Below are 21,320 nucleotides of genomic sequence, written 5' to 3' on the forward strand. Positions count from 1 at the left end.
ATTGTTATTGAAAGAAACAACAACAGCTCAACACGTTTAATCTGAGCTAAAGGTTTTCGAGAGCAATTTAGATTAATTCTGTTTAAATTTGTTATAAAAAAAGAGGCACCAGTCATGTCAGTAAACTACGCCGCTGGACTCTCTCCCTATGCAGACAAAGGTGTATGCGGGCTCCCCGAGGTAAGAACTCAGCTTAGCTAAAGTGATTAGCCTACTGCTAGGTAACAACAATAACAGCACATCTTTCAGGGATCCTCTCGCTAAACGTTAACCTAAACCTTAGTTATCTCCACGGGCACTGCCAAAAACGTTCACACAATCCTGGTCTAATGATGGCTAACGTTGTATGCTCAGCTGCCCATAGCAGAGACAATGGAAAGTGAATAATAGCTATTGGTGATGGTATCCAACTAGACCACATATGGAAGCCAGCCAAGTAGCCACAGACATAACAGGGCTGGCTCAGTCATTGGCTCTCAAGTAGTGTTTTTCCTAATATTATGGGCCTTTCATAATGTATACGTCCTGTCTTCTCCCTCCCTCCCTACCCCCTCTTCCTCTGCTCTTCCCTCTCTTCCTCTTCTCCCCTCTCCCTCTCTGCCAGATGTTCAACAGTCCAGAGGAGTTGAAGGAGAAGGTGGAGGTTCTGGCTCAGATGGTCAAGGAGTCTCAGTACTTTGTGGTCCACTCTGGAGCAGGTATCAGTACCTCTGCAGGCATACCAGACTTCAGGTGAGATATAACCAAAAGCACACCAAGGAAGCTTCCCTTCCTCATCTTAGTAGAATACTGAACTGAACCTGAAATTCCAATATGTAGAATAAGGTTAGTTCAGTGCAACAGACATCTCAGCAAGGTAGCGCAACACAATCCTGCTCCGCTGAGCTGCAGTACCACTGTGTCAACAGCGGAGGGCGATAGAGCTCCTCAGGAAAGCACTGTAGTCTCTAGACTTGGGTCGTGTTCAGAGTAGGGCACAATACTAGATTTTTCTTTATTTCTTCTCTTTGTCAGTCTCCATATCTGTCACATTCTCTCTGCCTGCCCCCATGTCTCATTTTCTCCCTCTCTCTGTTTGCGTCATCATTTGTTTGCCCCATTTAATGAGCCCTCTAGGGGACATCAAATTAATATGTAATCTGTCTACCTGTCTGTCATGAAGATAGGGCCTACAGAATCATACACACACACTAACACAAATGACGCTGTCAGAGAGATGTTGCCTTGAATAGCCCACAACGCATTGGCACAATAACATGTCCTAAATCTAATATGCAGACATCATTGGCTTTTATGTCCCCCCGTCACCACTCTCCCAGAGAGATACGTATGCAGTTACTGACGTATTCCTCAATGTTTATGCCAGGGAGAGTCTTTGAGCTGGTCATTGGTAAATTACGCTGTTTCGGGGGGGGAGAGAGAGACAGAGAGAGGAGAATGATGGAGAATGATGGAGAATGATGGGTAATTCACTGAATGTTTCACCTTGCCTCGTGCATGCATACGTAGACGTGTCTCTCGCTCCGAGGACTCAGCAGCGCTCACAGTGTGTGGTCCCCCTCACAGCCGTGTTGTTTTGGAGAGTAGGAAATGAAGACGTTATTTTTCGAGTCTGTTTGATGCTTTCCCGTGTGTTTTTACGCTTGATTAACCTCACACAGTGTTTCTTCAGTCCCTCCAGCCCCCCCCCCCCCCAAACACACACTTTCTTAAATAAAATGTGTCTGTCACAAACACCTGTCTCTGATATGATATTGTGGAGTATCCTATAACCCTAATAAATACCTTAAATACCTTAGCTAGGGTGGGTGGGTGGGTGCGTGCGTGTGCGTGTGCGTGTGCGTGTGCGTGAGCAGACCTACCTCTCAACCTCATATCTGTTGTCTCTCTGTTTGTCAGGGGTCCTAAGGGCGTGTGGACTATGGAGGAGAGGGGCGAGTCCCCCCACTTTGACACCACGTTCGAGGACGCACAGCCTAGCCTGACACACCTGGCTCTGCTGGGGCTGCAGAGGGCCGGCTACCTCAAATACCTCGTCAGCCAGAACGTAGACGGCCTGCACGTACGCTCAGGCTTCCCCAGGTAACAGTGTCCCACTAGCCCTGGCTTCACCCAGGTAACAGTGCCCCAACTAGCTCAGGCTTCCCCAGGTAACACTGCCCCAACTAGCCCTGGCTTCACCCAGGTAACACTGCCCCAACTAGCCCTGGCTTCACCCAGCCCCACTGGCTTCACCCAGGTAACACTGCCCTGGCTAGAATTTTTAGAATTCATTGAACAGATATATTCCCATTCAAATCAACCAGTTTTGGAGGCCATATTGGGTGTAGTCTTTTTGGAATGTTGGTTCATTGATGGTAATGAATATCTATTCAACGCCTTCCTCAGTCAGCGCCTGCCAACGGCAACATCGATTAAGCCACGTTGTTGGATAGGCGGTTATGTTATAAATTCGGTGTGTTTTAGAGCTGTGTCTATCTGACTCTTGAGTCTACGTGGATGAATCAATCAGTCCAACATACGGTGCCCACCATGCGCCGCTGGATATCGTTTGAATTGGGATGTTCTCTGATTCCCTTTCTAGTGTTCCATGAATAATGAGTGGTATTTTCTGGCAGGCATTTCTCAGCTGTCTGTCACCCCTCTATGGGAACTCCTTCCTCTCTTCAGAACGGGATCATTAGCATATTAATACGTTCTTGTCCACTCATACATACATAGAGAGAGAGTGCAGTGGTCTCCAGATTGTAATTAGTCAGCAAGGAAGTTCTAAACTAAAGTGGTGGTTGGTTTGCTCTGCTCCGCTCCCTCCCATGAATATGTGAACATGAATGGATGGAATATTCGGCGGGGAATCAAAATTAATGAGGGTTGAAAATGAGAGGAGCTTTCAATCGCAAAGCAATGAAAGCTTTCAATTGCAAAGCAATGAAAGAAATGTCTCTGTCTGTCTGTCTGTCTGTCTGTCTCTCTCTCTCTCTCTCTCTCTCATTCTCTCTCTCTTTCTCTTTGTGAAATATAGATAATGCTTCTCTTTCTGTGTGTATTTGTGCTATTGTACTGGGAACAGATTCTCTCATTCTCTCTCTCTCTCTCTCTCTCTCAGGGACCTGTTATCTGAGCTACATGGGAACATGTTTGTGGAGGAGTGTGAGAAGTGTGGCAGGTGAGTTTCAGCCCTCCTCCACCATTCCTCCTCCATGCGTACAGCCTTCACACCATAACATGAAGAGAGAGAGTATAACGTACATACAGCGGCCTTCAATAATGCATCAAACGGAAAAGTACAAAGCAAAAAGTCCCGTGCACGGCTCGCCGAGGTGCTGACCCCGGCAGGAACGAAACGTAATCCAAACATAGCAAGAAAGTTATCGCACGCTTGAAGGACCACGACCGACCTTGAAAAAAATCACATTCCTTTTTTTTTTCTTTTTTTTTTTTCTTTTTTTTTCTTCTTGTCTTTGTGTCGTGTAGAATTCCCAATCCCTTGTTCCACAATGCGAGAATGATTGGGTCTGTCAACAGAACCTGCTCACTCCACTCTATCAAAAAAAAGAAAGAACAGAGATCTTTTTTTTCTTTTCTTTCTTTCTTCTTCTTCTTCTTCTTCTTCTTCTTCTTCTTCTATCATCCATGCTTCGTGACCTACCTACGGCAAGGGCATTGCACTTCAAAGCATTGCAGCCTCTTCCACCAGCATACTAAGAACCGAATCTGGCTGCGATCTGTACTCCTCCGATTGGCATGACAACGGCAGTCATATTCATCCCAGCCATATTTAACCTGCCTGGAATGGTTTTAATTAAGCCCATTACTTGTGTGTGCTTCTCCAGGCAGTACGTGAGGGAGAAGGTGATCGGCGTGATGGGGCTGAAGCCCACCGGCCGCTACTGTGACGTGGTCCGCTCCAGGGGACTCAGAGCCTGCAGGTATTAAACACACACTCTCCTGGATGTACTTGGTAGATGATCGGAATGAATAAATTAAGTGCACACGTGTGTGTGTGTGTGTGTCTGTGTGTCTGTGTGTCTGTGTGTCTGTCTGTCTGTGTGTGTGTGTGTCTGTGTCTGTGTCTGTGTGTGTGTGTGTGTGTGTGTGTGTGTGTGTCTGTGTCTGTGTCTGTGTCTGTGTCTGTGTCTGTGTCTGTGTGTGTGTGTGTGTGTGTGTGTGTGTGTGTTGGGAGAGACAGAGAGAGAGTGGTGTTTCCCAGACCTTCGCCTGTCTGTCTCTCTGTCTGTCTGTCTGTCTGTGTCTCTCTGTCTGTGTGTGCGCGCATGTGTATGTTTGACTGAAACTTTATTTATTTGACAGGGGGAAGCTGATCAGTACCATCCTAGACTGGGAGGATGCTCTACCTGACAGAGACCTCAACAGAGCAGAGGACGCCAGCAGGTGAGGGGGGGGGGTGACAGTTGTGGAGGTCTATATATGTCTCTGCCATTGACCTATATATTCATGGTATTAACATGTTTCCATTAACAGCCTATGAAAATGTCCTGGTCCTGTATTTCAAAATATGATTAACCTGTGTGTGACCCCGCCTCCTACTCTCTGGCTATGCGTAGCACAGTGGGTTTGTCAGCATCCTACACACACAAACACTCTCTCTCACACACACACACACACACACACACACACACACACACACACACACACACACACACACACACACACACACATATTCTATACCCACATTGTGTGATCTGGCTGTAAACATGTGCCCATGGTCTAGTCATTGTGTTTGGGGCGTAGTATTATTGGCTGTGTTGGTCGTGTTCTGGGTCCAGTAGTTTTGGGTTCTTTGTCTCCCCAGACAAGCTGACCTGGCGCTGACGCTGGGCACCTCCCTACAGATCAAGCCCAGCGGAAACCTGCCACTCTTCACCAAGCGCAACGGGGGCAAGTTGGCCATCGTCAACCTGCAAGCCACCAAACACGTGAGGAGGAGACACACACACACACACACACACACACACACACACACACACACACACACACACGCAATTTTTTGTCTCAGCCCAGCAGTGGGTTGAAGAACAATCTTTGAAGACTTGTGCATCACTTGTGCATCTCACGTCTGTATTGTGTTTCTCTGCCAGGACAAGCATGCGCACCTCCGTATCCATGGTTACGTGGACGGGGTCATGAGCCAGCTTATGGAGCTGCTGGGATTGGACATTCCAAAGTGGGAGGGGCCAACCATCTGCGAGAGCTCCACGGCAACCACAGAACCCGGCGCTGACGTGAAACCTCCATGTGATGTGAAAGCAAAGAAAGAAGTGAAAAGGGAGGTCAAGAAGAAGGAGAAGAAAAGACCAGCAGAACCAAAGCAGGAAGAAGAAGAGGAGCAGGAGAAGAAGGAGAAGGAGGTGATAATTGCAGTAAAGAGAGAACGAACAGAAAGGCCATTGGAAATGAATGAGAAGAAAGGCCGTCAAGGTCAAGCTGACTCTAGTTCAGACCAACCTGAGAACCAGAACCCAGACAGGGAGGAAGGAGCCCAGAATAAGTGGTCCAATTCCCCTCCCTCCTCTACCCATGAGAGTACACACAAACACCCTGAGCCCCACAGAGCAAAGACTGAGCGAACAGTGTCCTAATGAAACACACCACCGCTACCCCACCCCACAACCCCCTCCTCACTCAAGTAGTCTAAAAATACCCCCCCCCCCCCCCCACACCTTTTAGTCTACCTTCAGAGAAAGAGTGAGAGAGAGAGAGTACGTTTTGGCAATTTTACTTGCATACCTGCAATCACCTGAAGTCGGATCAAGGGCACCCAAATCTGCCAATCACAAACAGATCACTTGACATGGTGAGATGGGGATGAGACACACATTCGGTATCGTCTCATCGCCGAAGAGCCACATCATGACTCTTTTTACGTTTACGAAGAGGGTAACACGTTGTCAAATGTTCTGAAAGGAACCTCGGTTTTGCTCTACAACTGACACACCCGGTTCAAACCATGGTTTTGTTTTAAAACCCTTTGTCATTTTTGTCAGTCGTCATACGATGATTTTCTAGAATGTTCCGCTCCTCATGTTCTCTTCCACCTGTCGCTTGTCTGGATCGGTTTAGATGACAACTTCTTGACACACTCTCCATCACTGCCAGACTCTCTGTCCCATTTTCCCTTGAACACATTTTCTTTTAGAATAATCCTATCGTTTATTATTGCAACCAGGTTTTTTGTTGTTTTGTTTTTTTACAGATATTTTGGCAATAAACACTGAATCTATTGGTGGGCTTTGCTTGTGCCATTCCATGTGTTTTGAGTGTGTGTCTGCTGTTTTGGAGCCTGTGCGCTTCAATGAGATAAGCTTATTGTCATAACAAAATCGAAGACACAGGATTCTATTCCAAGTGAGAGAAATATAGTTAAAACCCCTTTTTCCCCATTTCAATTTGCCAGCTGAAGTGCTTCACATGGAATTACAATGAGCCTGTTTGCAACTGTCTGGTTGGCATGCTCCATCCATACCACAGCCATCTGGCCTCTGGAGAAATGAGAAAGGAAAGCAGAGGAGAGAAAGACACAGACCACATCCCATGCGTGGAGTACAGGGTGAGGTGGTAGAGAGAGGCCTCAGGTGCTGGTGTATTTTTCTTAGCCAATCAAAACAAATCACTGTCCCAGAACGCCACTTGACAAGCATGTCCCTGGGACCTCAAATGCTATCGTCTAGTAAAAAGTGTACAGACACGTCGTCCATGCGAGGGCGGCTTGAAGCTCTGGAATACTCTGCGATACTCTGCTTTTAAGGCGCTAGCTGTCTTGATATATCATGGGAATTGGTCTGCAGATAACGTAATGGGATCCGTGCTCCCAGGCTCTTCGACACCAATCTGTGATGCCTCTTCTCTCTCCACGGCAAGGGTTGGGATGCAGTCTCAACTGCTGAGATCCTCTTACCTGTCTCACTTCTAGATTAGACCAGAGAAGAGCCTTTGATTAGACCATAAAGTCCACAGCCATGTCAGTGTGTCTCACAATTGGCTTCCTCTCCTCACCTCTCTGCCAACTGTACTGATTTGAAACAAATCTTCCTTCCATCTTTTCTTCTTTCCTTCCTTCCTTCCTTCTTTCCTTCCTTCCTTCCTTCCTTCCATCTTTCCTTCACCCCTACCCTCCTTTCTTCTATCTTTCTGCTCTTCCTGCCTTCCTTCTCTCCTCCCTTCCTGTTTTTTTGTCCTTCCTTCCTGTTTTTGTGTATCTGAGCGTGTTCAGAATTCGTCAACACTGTTAATGGATGGGCCGGAGTCCAAGAACAGGCGCTGTATAAAGATAGAAAAGAACAAGATCTTATTTTGGCTCTCTTTTCCAACTCATTGGTCAGGCGTTGGGGCTTAGGACACTGGGATGATTACAGCTCGGAACGCTCTGTCCTGCCTCTCATCATTATGATGATTACCGTATGGCTCGTTATGTACCGCTCCTGTCCCCTCATCCCCCTCTTCTATTCTCTCTGCCTTTGTTGTGAAACCTCTCCAGAGAGAGGGAAAAAAAATTACAACGAAATTGTCATTGTGACCCAAAAAAAGACAAATTGCCTAATAGGAGGGAGCTACTGTCATGCACAATTGCTTCTGTCATGTTCTATGACTTGACCTGGAGATGATTGACATCCCCATATAATTGAACCAGAGTGGGTTCAACAGCGTGTCACAGGAGATGATGGCCTACATAGGACAAGAATACATACATACAAAATAGTTCACCTGTACCGTGACGCCAGAACAGATGATGACAGCTGTTCCTCTCTCTCTCTCTCTCTCTCTCAGTAAATTTCAGTCAATGCTCTTCCAGTTGCTTCCGAGTCATCCCTAACAGCTCATCATTGATTCTAACTGATATTCAGTTGTTCATGCAGATGTATGCCCTTGCAGTGGTTACTGATAGTGAAAGGGACTATATAGAATAGTAAATAAGACTTGGTAACAAGTTGTTATAGGACTCACTTTGTAGTTTCTACAGGACAGGATCTACACGTGACTCCTTTGTTGACGTCCCCAATTGTCATCCCCCGTAAACAACCTGGAATTAATTTGACGTAATCGGTCTCAGGCATCTCGTAAGTAAATACAAAACGATGATAAACCCTCTCGGTAGAATTCATGAGCACACATCTGTAGGAGTCAGGTGTTGTGTTGTTCTTTGACAGTGCCATCAGCAGCGTTACGGGAGCAAACAAACTTTGAGTCATAGGCTAGTTTGTATTCGTTGTGTCATGTTTGCACAACAGATGAACTAATTAAAATGCAAATACGACTGCAGCTACGCCTCAAGGCCAGTGAGACAATCTCACTCATAATCATATCATGCATATGTAATGCCACATCCTTGACCACATCAGCCTCATTATGTATGCACAGGGCCATACTGTATGCACAAGCAAAGAGAGTATGACCATGAGTACCACAGTTCAACAGGAATAGAACTGTGAAGTACATATTCAGTACAATGGTACTGAATATGTACGGCCAGCCAGGGGTTAAGGCGCTGGGCGACTGTACTGGCTCTCCTCTCCACCCTTGACTGAGAGGGATAATGTATTGGGCCTGATTCACTCAATCACAGGATCACAGGGGGGTTAGTGGAAGTAGTGGAAATCGTGACGCATAGTAAATACTTTCTATCGGGTGGTCTTCTACTAGAGCAGGAGAGCTGATGGTCAGTGCTCTCTCTCTCTCTCTCTCTCTCTCTCTCTCTCTCTCTCTCTCTCTCTCTCTATATATATATATCCATCCCTATATATGTCTGTCTCTGTCTCTCTCTCTCTATATATATATATATATATATATATATAGGTATAGGTATATCCCTCCCTATGTCTATCCATCCCTATCTCTCTCTCTCTCTCTCTCTCTCTCACTCCAGTGGTTGTCTCCTTGTTTATAAAAGCGTCTGCTAAATGGAAAAAATGTAAATGTAATGGTGTTCGTGGGTCACAGCTGTGAGTGCACTCTCCTCTATACATACAGGAGTCTAGTCCAGGAAACATGATTAAAAGCTGTGCATCTCATTGTGGATTGCATTATTTAAAGTGAGACAGACTGTTTCCAGCTAGTGAATATGGGACATTGCCATGGTTACCTCCTAGTAGCAGGTGTTGTCGTTTCGAAGCTATGGTTCAGAGCAGCGATGTCTGAGTGGTTGTTTACAACATGGCTCCAGGCAGTTTTATGGAGCCATTTGGGGCTTTTAGACACCTGTAATTCAGTTGGTGGCCGTCAAGTTCGATGGTGGTGTCATCGAGATGAGCATTGTTATTGCAGTGGAAAAAACATGGAGAGTTTTTAGTTTTTGTCATTTTCACATCATTTATTCCCATAATGACGACATGTCAGTGAACATTGAAATCTGTTCTGCTCAAATGTTGCTCCGACCAGCTGTGTCTCCCTCAGATGTTATTAGATGTGATGAATATGTCATTGAAATTAGTCACAGGTGGCAACACTATGAAGTTAGTTTGAAATCAATATGACATAGTGACCTCTGAGTGAGCGAGTGAGCGACTGCTGGTTTTGCCGGTATTAGGAAGGGAGAGCTGTCCATGGTGCTGAAGTTTTGGTCACCTACAGTGGTCTTGAATGGACAGCTACAGAAGCATTAGGCTAGCTGCTGTGGGCACTCACTCTCATCCTCATCAGAACATAATTAGCCTAATAAGCCTACTTAATGAGCTCACTTCATTTCTACGCAGCCAAGCTGCTTGCGTTAATTTTCAAATACAGATTCTGTCCTGATACAACCTCCCTCTGTGGATTGTTTTCGTACCCAGTAACACTCTTTGATGTGCTGTCTTCATGGCAGTGGTTTTTCCTCCTGAGCAGGCTGTTTTTCCTCGAGAACGCCCTTGTGCCACAAGATGAATGCATTTGGAAACAGATGGAATAACAGGTAGTTGTACCTGTCAAAGGCCACTCGCTGTTTTCTGTGAAAACATCCCTGAGATTGAGGCAATTTCAGAATAAAATGGATGGGTGGAGACTACCGTGACCAGACTGTGATCAGGAAGTGGGGCACAGTTGTGTGTTGAACCAGCGAGTTTCAAATGGTTTTTGTGCAGTGGCTCTTCTAAAGGCATCTGAGTGTTCTTGTATTCTTGCGGTTCTCCAAATGAATGTAAAAATGGTTCTTGACACAACCGTAGGCTGTCACCAAGTGGGAATTGACACATTATTTTGAAAATAGTCCAATAAAGAGCCTTCATGTCTGAGAGACCAGTGGGTATCATCAATCACAATCCTTTGTGAGAGGTTTCGCTGAACAGACTCATCCACACGCACGCACACACACACACACATTGGGAGTTGATCATAAAGCCATCCATCCAAGTCACTATCTAGACACCTTAGAAATTTCACAAGCGTTTCACTGCTCTTCTCGCAGAATACATGACAATAAACCCTCCTTGACTTTTTGAATACAACTATAAGCAAACCCTGAGGCAAGGTACAGACATGAGCACTGTAATGTTACAATTGAGTCTTGTTGAGAGTTGTTTGATAACTCAGCTCGCTAGAAAGTGACAAGTACCCTGTGCAGGTTGTTAGAGATAATGCCATGGAAAACAAATGCTGCTGTTTAGAATCAAATCTGCTTGTCACTGTTTCCCTGTTTCCCGGTTCTGTGTGATTTCCCTGGGACTGTGGATGAGGTTCTGTGTGATTTCCCTGGGACTGTGGATGAGGTTCTGTGTGATTTCCCTGGGACTGTGGATGAGGTTTGTGACTCGGTCCCTCCCAGCATCAGGTGAGGAAGAACACAGACATCATGTGAGAAATGAAGGCTGGTGCTGACTAGATGCTATCTAAATGGTAATTAGGACTGGTGTGGTGAGCTGTTCTACACAATGGAAGGAGCATGTGATGGAGTGTGTGTGTTGTTTTGTTTACATGCGGGCCCTGTCTGTAGACACAGGGAGATGGTTATCCTGGATGAAAGGTTGTAAAAGGGCAATTGAGTCAAACTGCCATTACGCCTCGTTCTCAATTTCCTGCTCTTTGTGATTTCCACACTGTTGCATGAATGAATGGGCTCTGTCTGCAACTGCATTTAACGTTTAACTGCGCTGTTCCTGAAGTGTGGTCTACAGCACAGCCTTGGATAGAATAGGGGGGTATACTGTTTGAAATTCAGAATTTCTATGTCATTTATATACCATCCTAAAGCTCTAACATTCAGAACAAACCGTTTGGCACTTTTTATTTTATTTAGCATTTACATACATCCACAGTTCTTTACATACATGAAGCATTGAATGCGCAGACAAACAGGTAGACTACACAAACAGACGTCCCAATACTTATATTTCAATTAGTTACTAGTATTCTGCTGAGTGCTAATAGTGAATTAGTATGTGAGGTAAAAAGGGCGACATGTCATTGGTTTTTATAGTAGATTCATGAAAGAACCAGGTCACTGCTTCACAGTGATAGTTGAGTCCTCTGTAGGACCTAGCAGCCGTACATGTATTTACATAATATTGTCAGTTGAGATTGACCTCCTCAGTAACTTCGTATGTTGAGGTTTTGCTTTGATGGCTAAAACTTTTAAAAGATACATTTACATTGAAATGATACAACATTTTAATTCCAAAAAGAGCTGATAAATGCACTGAATCAAATTGGAATAGTAATGAGAATGATGATTATATGATGCGCTTTACATTGTATGAGGGGTTGGATAACTCCAACGTATAGCAACCACTTGATGAGGGTCTCTCAGGTACAAGGAAACAGTTCACCCTCTAATCAGCCTTCGTGCTGTTTGTTTATAATATGGGACTTGATTGCAGGAGGATTGTCTTCCTAGAGAAGTTAGACCTTGATTTAGCCTGGACCACCTTCTTATGTTTGAGGAGCTGTTATCCCTTGATAATTGCAGAGTAGTCTCTGTGTCTCATACTCAAGTATAAAGATCACTGTGAATTATGACTCATGGATTATCATTTGTAATAACAGGCTGGCAGAGCAATCGTATCCCAGAAACCCAATTGCGGGTTTCCTATTGCTTGCCTATGAATCTCACCATTTGACAGCACTTTTCAGATTTTAGCACACAGACGCAACAACTTCTGATCTGTATATCTATAGAATCCATTGAATATTTAGAGCACATATCATATATATATATATTTATTTATTTATTTATTTATTTTTTACAATTTCCAGAATAGCCTACATAAAACTAACATGCTGGAAACAAAGAGAAACACTGCAGTCATTTCAATGTTCATTTGTAGATCCATTAAATAAACCTAATTTGCACATACTGTACTTCTTGTTAGTGTCCATGTCATAGACTACCCTATAGGGAAAAAAATAATAATATCTGTGTGTATTTACATTTGTTTTATTGTCCTTAGCTTTGAGGAGAGCTCTCTGTGTACAGAATGTCACACATTGATGTCCTTGTGAATAGCAGCCATGCCGGGTGGTGTCCCCTCCACCCTCCTCCCCCTCAGAGCCCGGGTGAGAACATTCCGGATGGAGAGAGAGGCTCTGAGCAGAAGCTCCTTCAGTCCCGCCCGGTACTCCTGACGGGTCAGACAGTACAGCACTGGGTTGAGGCAGCTGTTGGTGTGAGCCAGACAGACAGTGAGAGGGAAGGCATAGGCCTGGGCGTTATAGAAGGCCTTACTGAAGGGCACCAGGTCGAATTTGATCAACACACCCCACAGAGTCAGCGCCTGGTTGGGCAGCCAGCAGAAGAAGAAGGACAGGACCACAATGGTGACAGAGCGGGTGACTTTGGACCGGCGCCGGTGGCGGCATTTCTCGCCCTCTGATCTGTCCCTAACAGCCCCACCGACTACGCCACCCACAGTGCGACGGTTCAGGACAAACCGTAGGAGGAGGAGGTAACACACGCTGATCACAACCAGGGGGACTACAAATCCCAGCAGCACCTTCTGCGTCTGGTAGAGGCCCAGAAGAAACTGGGGGTCCCAGCGGTCCGAATCAGAACTAGAGAACCGGACCAGGCACAGTTCGTCATCTGCAGTCACCTGAAAACATCACAATCACCACAATGGAAATAAGTCTGTGACTTTATATTTAACCTCGATAGCTTCAAATGTCTTTCATTCACATGGTAGGGAAATTTAAAGAGGGAACAACTTCATATCCCTTTTAAATTATTATTAAAATATGAATGAAAGAAAACAAACCTGGGCGGTGGTGGAGTACACTGCGTGGGGCAACGTGGCCACCAGCGACACCACCCAAATTGTCAAACTGGCCCACTTGGCGCGAATGGCAGCCACTTTGGGACTACCCATCCGTAGTGACGAGGCGAGGGAGCGGTAGCGTGCCACACTCATGGCCGTCAGGAAGTAGACGCTGGCGTACATGTTCATGGTGGTGACTGAGCTGACGATCTTACACATCACTCTGCCGAAAGGCCAGCGGAAGTCCAGCGCCGTGTCCACGGCCCAGAACGGCAGAGTGAGAACAAACTGGAGGTCCGTCAGTGCCAGGCTCATAACAAAGCAGTCAATGCTGGAGTGGTGCCCCCGGTGGCGGGAATGGAGAAGGAACAGAGCCAGGAGGTTACCCACAAGGCCCAGCGCACACACCACCAGGTAGACCAGCGCGATGACCACACGCACCTGGAAAAGCAAACAGAGTACAGTCAACTGCTGTGCAATAAGTACACATTCAATAAGTGCACACTTTCAAGTGCATTGCAGTTCACCAGTCCCATAATATACATAGGACAAATAGGATGGCAGGAAGTCATTGCATCTATTTGGAGTCACCTCAATTGCTTTGAGTGTTTTGCATGTAAAGCACTCAATAAAGCAACAATTTAGATTCACATTAATGATTTAGAGACATTTGAATCAAACTCTGTTAAGCTGTCCCAATTTTGCACCCATCTGATAAAGGGGCTATCTGGGATTCAAACAATAACAAAGCGCTCTCCCAGACACTTTCAGCTAGAGATATGTTATCACTCTCAAATGCATAAACAGAGCTATGGATGATCATGGCCATGACTGACCATCCAGGAGATTAAAATGTTTTAACGGCGTTTTGAAGCAATAAAGTGTTTGTTTACAAACAATGGAGTAAAACAAGCTCATATGTTGGGTTCTGATGGGGTCAGACAGTTGAACTAAGCTCACGAGATATCTTTAAGTGATATTCTTCAAGAATCAATGGCTATATACCATTCATTTAAAAGTAAAAAAAAACATAGATGCAAATCCCAGATTGCCCCTTTAACTGTTCACACATCTGAAATGCGTTCTGGTGAAGGTATAGTACAGAACAACTAAAAGGGACGCTTAGTGGCGTAGCACACTAATGCGCTTACCACGTAATCGCAAGGTTCCTAGTTCGATTCCGACCCTCGAGCTATCTTGCATGTCATCCTTCCTGTCAATCTCTACTGTCTCTATCCCAATAAAAGCAGAAATGCCCGGAAAAGAAATATATAAAAAAGAACTAAACTAAAAGAATTCCACTACCCTGCAATGCTGCTCCAAAAAGTTAATGTATTATGGATTCAAACTACATTTTGATCAGATCTTGACTCCTTGGTTAAAAAAAAGGGTTCTTTAAACTTAGTTGTAGATGGAAGTGGTCCCTATAACCAATACAAGGTCAGATATGTTAAAACAATTTTTGGGATAAATACAGATTAAAGGGTGTGGTAATCACATCCTGGATCCGTGTTATCAATATTGACAATCTTCAGCAAGACCTCATGTGGGGCAACTTCTATCTCAAATTATTTAAATTACTTTGACCAAAAACACGCACCGCCAAGTTTGCGCTTTCCCCATACGGTTCCAGAGCGGACTCCCTGGAGAGAAGATGGAGCCAACAGTTCAGAGAGAGGTTGTGAAGAGTTCCCACGGTGTGGTTAGCCTGGTCTGCGCTATCACTGTCGTCCTGATTCCCTCCACACACACTCAAACCTAGGAGAAGCATGTTACTGCTGTTGGTCTGCATGGTGGCTCTCTCCCATTCAACAAAACACTCCAAAGAAAAAACGGTGAGACTGTCGCTGTCGATGTTGTCAGTCACAGTGAACGTTTCTTGTCAAGCCATACCTTCTCTGTCTGTTTTTCGATAATTAGTGTGGGGTGAATAATGACTTTCTTTCGTAACCCGCCGTAAAGGTTTCCAATGCGCCTTAATTGTCTTGATCTTACTGGTTCTTCATTCAGCCAAACTCTCAGAGGAAAAAGTGACGTGAAAAAGCTTGCAATCTCAGCCAAAAGTAAAAAGTAATGGTTAAATCGTTTTGTAAAGGCATAGGCTACAGTGCGCCTTGTGCCGGGGTGTCACCAATTGTCGTCACCAAAGAGCGTCCCTTGTCCGAATGATTTCTGTGCGCATTCAATTCGCATTTTATACATGCTGATGATGATGTGCGCGAGCGCTCTCACAATGCTGATGCCATCGTTCATCTCGTGCATGTATATTCTTTTGATGGGTGAATCTCGTGCATATATATTCGGATGATATGATGAATATTCGGGTGTGGGTGAAAAACTATATTCTTTCATTCATAAAAAGTATGTAGCCTAATGAAAAGTATGTCAGCTATTCAGTCAGATAGTCCGTTGTGATAGGCTAATCTCGGCAAATGTACATTTGCAGTGTGCACACGTACATATGTGTATGAAATTCCTTCCGAATTAAATTGAAATTCATTTATCTAAAATGAACTTTTTGGTGTGTGTTTAAATGTCTTTATGATATTGACGTCATGGGGATCAACGCCCAGGTTAACTTTAGGCTGATGACGGAGAAAGGTCGTGCTGACCTTCCAATGTGTGTACGTTATAAGTGCGCACACCAGCAGAATATCAATTGAGACTCAAAGTTAATAGTGTGTGTGTGTGTGTGTGGCTCTCTCTCTCTCTCTCTCTCTCTCTCTCTCTCTCTCTCTCTAAGCCTGTGTCTTAAATTTGCATTTGAATCTGGGTCAGTGTTTGTGTTGATGCCAGGAAGTTATGGATCTGACAGGCACAAAGACATTTTCAGGGGAGGAGGGGAGAGAGCATTAACCTCTTGCCTGAGAGATCAGAGGAGAGGCTGGTGTTTTGAACTTGTTAAGTCTCTAATTAGTCAAATAGCTGCATGTGTCAGAAAGGGGATGAGGGAGGGAGAGATAAGAATAAGGGGGAGTGTGTGTGTGTGTGTGTGTGTGTGTGTGTGTGTGTGTGTGTGTGTGTGTGTGTGTGAGAGAGAGAGAGACAGAGATAGAGAGAGGCAGATGGGCAGGTACTGTAGGGACACGTGGAGAGCACCTCTCCATCATGCCTCCGTCTGTGTTTACTAGGAGATGGGAGCAGCACTCCGATAGAAGACGTCCTTCTGCTCCTCTGCTCTGTAGCTGGGGGTCAGAAGCTAATCATGATCACAGTCCAACCTCCTTGAGCCTTCTCAATCTGAGGAGAAATATTCTCATCTCACCGTGCTCATGTCACATAGAGGGAAGGCCCCCGGCATAACGCAGCTAGAGGAACCCACTCACTCATTATAACAAGGGTCCTCAACTCCTGTGTCGGCAGAGCTGTTGATTTTCTGCAGATTTTCTACAGTTCTTGACGTTTCACACTTCACTCTCAATCAGCAACTGCTGAGTGTACACTCCAATCCAATCACTGGTCTTAATTGAGGATTTGTTTTCCAGGGAGATATCAAAACTGTCTAACACTGTCTGGCGTTGAGCATCTCTGTATTATATTCATAATTTATCAATCAGCCACTGTTTTGGTTATCATAGAATCCAAATTAGTGTTCTATATGCAGCAATTTGATCTTGATTGGACCAGGACAGGGATTGCAGACTTTGTGTTGTTTTATCCATTCTAATTATACTCTGTATAATAGCGAGTAGACTATGATCTATATTTAGATGCAGTATCTTCATCTATCTTTGCTGGTCATTGATACTCTAAAATGAATTTGGATTTAATTTCCTGTGTTAAAAGAAATCTCATTAAACTGATAGGCAAGAGCTGTGAACCTTGTTAAGACAGAACAAAACTCAAATGGACTTAGAATAGTTTCTTTCACAATGATTTAATTGTTCATACACAATATTAAAAATAAGTTAAACAGTTTTATGGGTCAAACAATGGACACAGGGCAACATTTGTCAGATCTCCAAGACCAAGCATCCCAGATACCAATCACAGGAATTAAACATCACATATTCACATATCGCATACCACATACTATTTGCCTACCTGTCTGGTGCGTTGTTGCATGAACGCTCACTAAACACGCAACAAAATAAACATGTTACAGCCCTGTTTGCCATCCAGATTAAAACTGGAGACAAACATCTCTTTTCCATGAATGCATCTGCTCTGCTATAGAGAGGCAAAACACTACAATCTCTGCCTGGCAACTTTAACAGCCGTCTCCACCTCAGCCCTACAATAACAGGGATTTGAACCCTCAGAAGGAATAGAGACCTTCAATCATCATGTCTAGTGTATTTTCAATCATTCACGTTGTGACTCATCAACAATCAAGATTGTTATTGTGGACGAAAATTCTTTCTCAATGATTTACTTACCTGACTTGATAGATAAATGATTGAATAAAAGCTTTGAGCCCAGTAGAATAACAGTTATCAGAAAGGCTGAGCTGTGAAGCCCCTATATCCATATATCTATTCAGTTATTTGTCATGAACCATGTACAACATGTCATTGCACCAGATTAAACTAGGTAGCTCCATTTCATCTGTAATCCCTGGGCATTCTTCCCTGCCTACCGCGATCTCTTGTGTTTTATAGATACATTGCTTTTTTTTCTCTCCGCAGAGGTACTGAGGGGATTGATATTCTACTCACACTCCTCTTTCCATATCAATAATGTCTTAGTGAAGCACCGCAAAAAAAATGCAGCTCGCTCAATTATTGAATTCCGAGGCCCCACTGTGACTGTAGTTTGATGGTTCCTCTGGTACCTTCGTTCTCGTTAATTCAATAGTTCTGACAAGGAGAACACTTGCAAGGGGTTGTTAAACAATTCATATCATCCCTTAGTAACCCAATCTGACCCTTTGTGCGACATTCTCACCAATCTAAGACTGGTAAACAAGTTGCACTAACATAACAGACAACATCAAACAAACAAGCTTGTTACGCCATGTGTACAGTATGTCTAAGTAAAGATGTGAATTTTAAATAAATGAATACACACCTATATTCCACAGTTCGCTACATATTGTGATATCCTGTTTCAATGCACTAGATAGTAATGTACTGTAGCCTAATAAAATTATAGCCCTACATTTTAAATTTGCTCAGAATTTCCCTGTGTAGGCGTTTACTTTGAGGGGACGGAGCCTGTGATGGGTCAGAAAACAGCCTTGATTTACCGGGGACACCCCGTTTACACACATCAGTGCAATGCAGGTACAGTGGGAGGAAGTTGGGGATAATAACGGTTAATTACCGGTTATTATAAACGGTTAATTACCGGTTATTAAATTACTGGTCATGCCTCTGGCTCTTGAAAGTAATCAATGGACCACTAAAAACTGTAATCCATACTTCAGAGTTGTTTAAATAGCCACTTGGAAGTTACTTTCAGGTGATTTGGCCACAAATGTTGACATTTGTTTTTGTTCTGCAATTACTTTTTAGTGGAGCAAAGGAAATTCCTTCTCTCCCCACAGTCCCTGATTCCCCATTCACCCTCTCTGGCCACAGTCCCACAGTGGAGGTGTAGGGCAGGGCAGTGGGGCAGCTGCCCGTTGCTCCAGGCCTGGTGCCCCAGGGGTTTCCCGTTCACCCAAAGCCACTCCCCGGTCAGGAAGCGCAGCCCGGTCCACACATGATCCGTCTGGGCCTTCTGGATCAAAAACTGGGCCTGGAGGTAGGGTTGGCATGATTATCCACACTGCTGTCTTTAATTATACACATGATGTTGAATCTTCTTGTTGTTGTGTTAAAACATATAATATATTTCAGTTTTAGCAAAGTTGTTTTCTTCGTTCTAACGTCAAATATTTTTCTGTGAGAATATGCTTTATGCTTTCTGGGAGAATAGGACCATCCAGTATTTGAATGTATCTGTGAGTTAGTATTGACCGTCTCACGTTGAGTGTCAATCATTCATCATATTAGCCAACAAGCCACGATCAAGGCAGAGGTTACTCAAAGTGATGCATGAAAGGTTGGCTGAATTTCTGCTTTTTTGCTGATATGAAAAAAAATAACTGTTCCACTTCCCTCAAAAGAGGCTCACATCTCTGAGAGTATCTCACTAACCAGTTAGTATGATCAAATCAGTTATAGTGATGTTTTTACCACTGACTTATAATGATACAATAATGATACTAGGTTATGCTTTATCTTAAATTCTGCAATTCACATGGTATTTACAGAAAGATTGCTCAGTGTAGTTGGACTAATTGTGTTGGACTATTCTAGGTAAGGACTAGAAAGTACCACCTGTTATACATTTAGCACCAGGGAACTATCAGACAAACACCATCTGAAGCACGACTGAAATAAAGTGTTACCACATGATGTGGCCAACCTTACATCTGTGTCTTCCTCCGGAGAGAGCAGACTGGGAAGGTCAACGTGCTGATCCCTGCAGTGCAACAAAGCCTCCACCCACGTCTTGTTCTCCTTCACCAACTTAATTTGGAATACATGTTTATAGCAGATGAAGTAATGTCTTTCTGTGCATTGCCTATCGTACCATGTATGATTTCTGGCCCACACAGTCATGCAGGCTGATTGGTTATATCCCATGTTTGGGTGTCCCTCTTCCCAACAACTAAATTCTGAGACCTCCTCTCCTGACCACTTCCACACCTGTGGAGTTTCGATGTCTCGGTGCAGACCGATCCATACGTGACCTATGTCCCGCGAATCTCCAGCAGCAATAGCAGCAACACGATCAGCAACCTTCTTTGCTTCCTCCTTGTTGCTGATAAAGGCTAGATCAATGTATTTCTTTCTGCAGTAATCCTGAGCTTTATCCCAAGTCTTGAATCGCCATACAAATTTGTACACTTTACGTTGACTGGCGGCGACAGCACACAGAACAGGGATGAGGATGAGGAGGAGACTGGCGATGTTGCTCTTCCTCTGCATGGTGTCTCAGTGTTCAGTCAGTGTGGAGTAGAGCGGAGATGACCCTGTAGTTGCTCATATGTCTACCCTCTACCTGGCCCTTCTCACCAATCCAAATGGTTCCTCACCACACCAAGACACCACACCCAGCCAATGAGAATGCTGCCTCAGCTCACCTGTACTCCGAGGCCAACAATCAGAGGGCTTCCATACCTTACCTGTACGCCCAGTCTGATGCACAGTATTCAGTGGAACACTCCTCTGCTACCGCTCCTCTTTTGCTCACTCCCCCCCCCCCCCCCCCCCACCCTATGGGTCACTACCTTGTCCTCTATTGTCCCCATTAGGTAAATCTCCTCTCTGCCTTTCAGTCAAATGTCTCCAGCCATGTAAAACCGCTCAGAACCAAGGCTGAATAGGGCACCTGAACAGAGGGAGTGTTCTTCATGTATTCATCAAGATCATTTTATATGACACTGTATTTTCTCCCCAGGCCATGCTGTGGTTTTGTTGTGGTCTCTCAGTGTGATATCATCACTGTTGACGACCTAACTGCTGGTAGTCTTACCCTACCTGAGCTCAGGCTGGCTCTTATCATGAGAAAACCTTGAGGAAGGATACCTATAGTAAAGGCTGCGTTCTAATAGTCTAATGTGGCGCCCTCTCCCCGTCTCCTCTCCTCCATCGGTACTGATGTGAAAGAACAGGACAAGTGAACGCAGAGTCCTCTTGCCACCCATCCTGTCCATTCAGTGCAGATGAAGGAGAGGAAAGGAGGAGAGGACCCCACTTTAGGCTGTTGGGATTTACCTGGTGTATACCCAAATCAACCATATTGATTTTAAGCAGGCAAATCACAACCATGATTTCCAAACAAATCCAGCCTCAGACATTCAAACACCTGCCTGCTCCATACGGCAAAGAGCCTTTAGTAAAAAAAAACCTGCATTCAAATATTTTCCAATGAACTCACGGAAAGCACTGTTCTTTTACCCTTCACTACTCAAGCCTGAGCGGGTTTGAATGCAATTGGGTGTGGCGGGCTAACCAAGACAACAAGTGTGAAAGAAACTAAGTGTGAAATTAGGCTGTGCTGGTGGAGGTAGAAATCAGAGGACGGGCTCATTGTGGTGCTTGGAATGAAATGAGGAACTTGCCTCCCCTTGGGTGAGCATACGCACAAAAATGAATATGGATTTACTGTGTCCCTTGGTGTTGTATTCTCATTGATTTACTGTCTGAT

At 44.5% G+C, this 21,320-nt stretch overlaps 2 protein-coding genes across 2 annotated transcripts; one reads left to right on the forward strand and one right to left on the reverse strand.

Moving 5' to 3' along the window:
- The first annotated feature begins 23 nt into the window (after nucleotides 1-23).
- sirt6 (sirtuin 6) lies at nucleotides 24-6,243 on the forward strand. Its single transcript, XM_083689739.1, has 8 exons — nucleotides 24-180; nucleotides 605-732; nucleotides 1,900-2,082; nucleotides 3,107-3,166; nucleotides 3,834-3,929; nucleotides 4,312-4,392; nucleotides 4,814-4,937; nucleotides 5,100-6,243. Exons 1-8 carry the CDS (start codon nucleotides 115-117, stop codon nucleotides 5,598-5,600), a joined length of 1,239 nt encoding a protein of 412 aa, XP_083545865.1. The 5' UTR covers nucleotides 24-114; the 3' UTR covers nucleotides 5,601-6,243.
- Nucleotides 6,244-12,404: 6,161 nt separating this feature from the next.
- LOC310819245 (relaxin-3 receptor 1-like) lies at nucleotides 12,405-14,970 on the reverse strand (the record flags this gene model as incomplete). Its single annotated transcript, XM_083690489.1, has 3 exons — nucleotides 12,405-13,016; nucleotides 13,179-13,619; nucleotides 14,779-14,970. 3 exons carry the CDS (start codon nucleotides 14,968-14,970, stop codon nucleotides 12,405-12,407), a joined length of 1,245 nt encoding a protein of 414 aa, XP_083546615.1.
- Nucleotides 14,971-21,320: the final 6,350 nt, after the last annotated feature.

Source organism: Argentina silus (genome assembly GCF_951799395.1).
Source record: "Argentina silus genome assembly, chromosome: 18".
Lineage (NCBI taxonomy): Eukaryota > Metazoa > Chordata > Actinopteri > Argentiniformes > Argentinidae > Argentina > Argentina silus.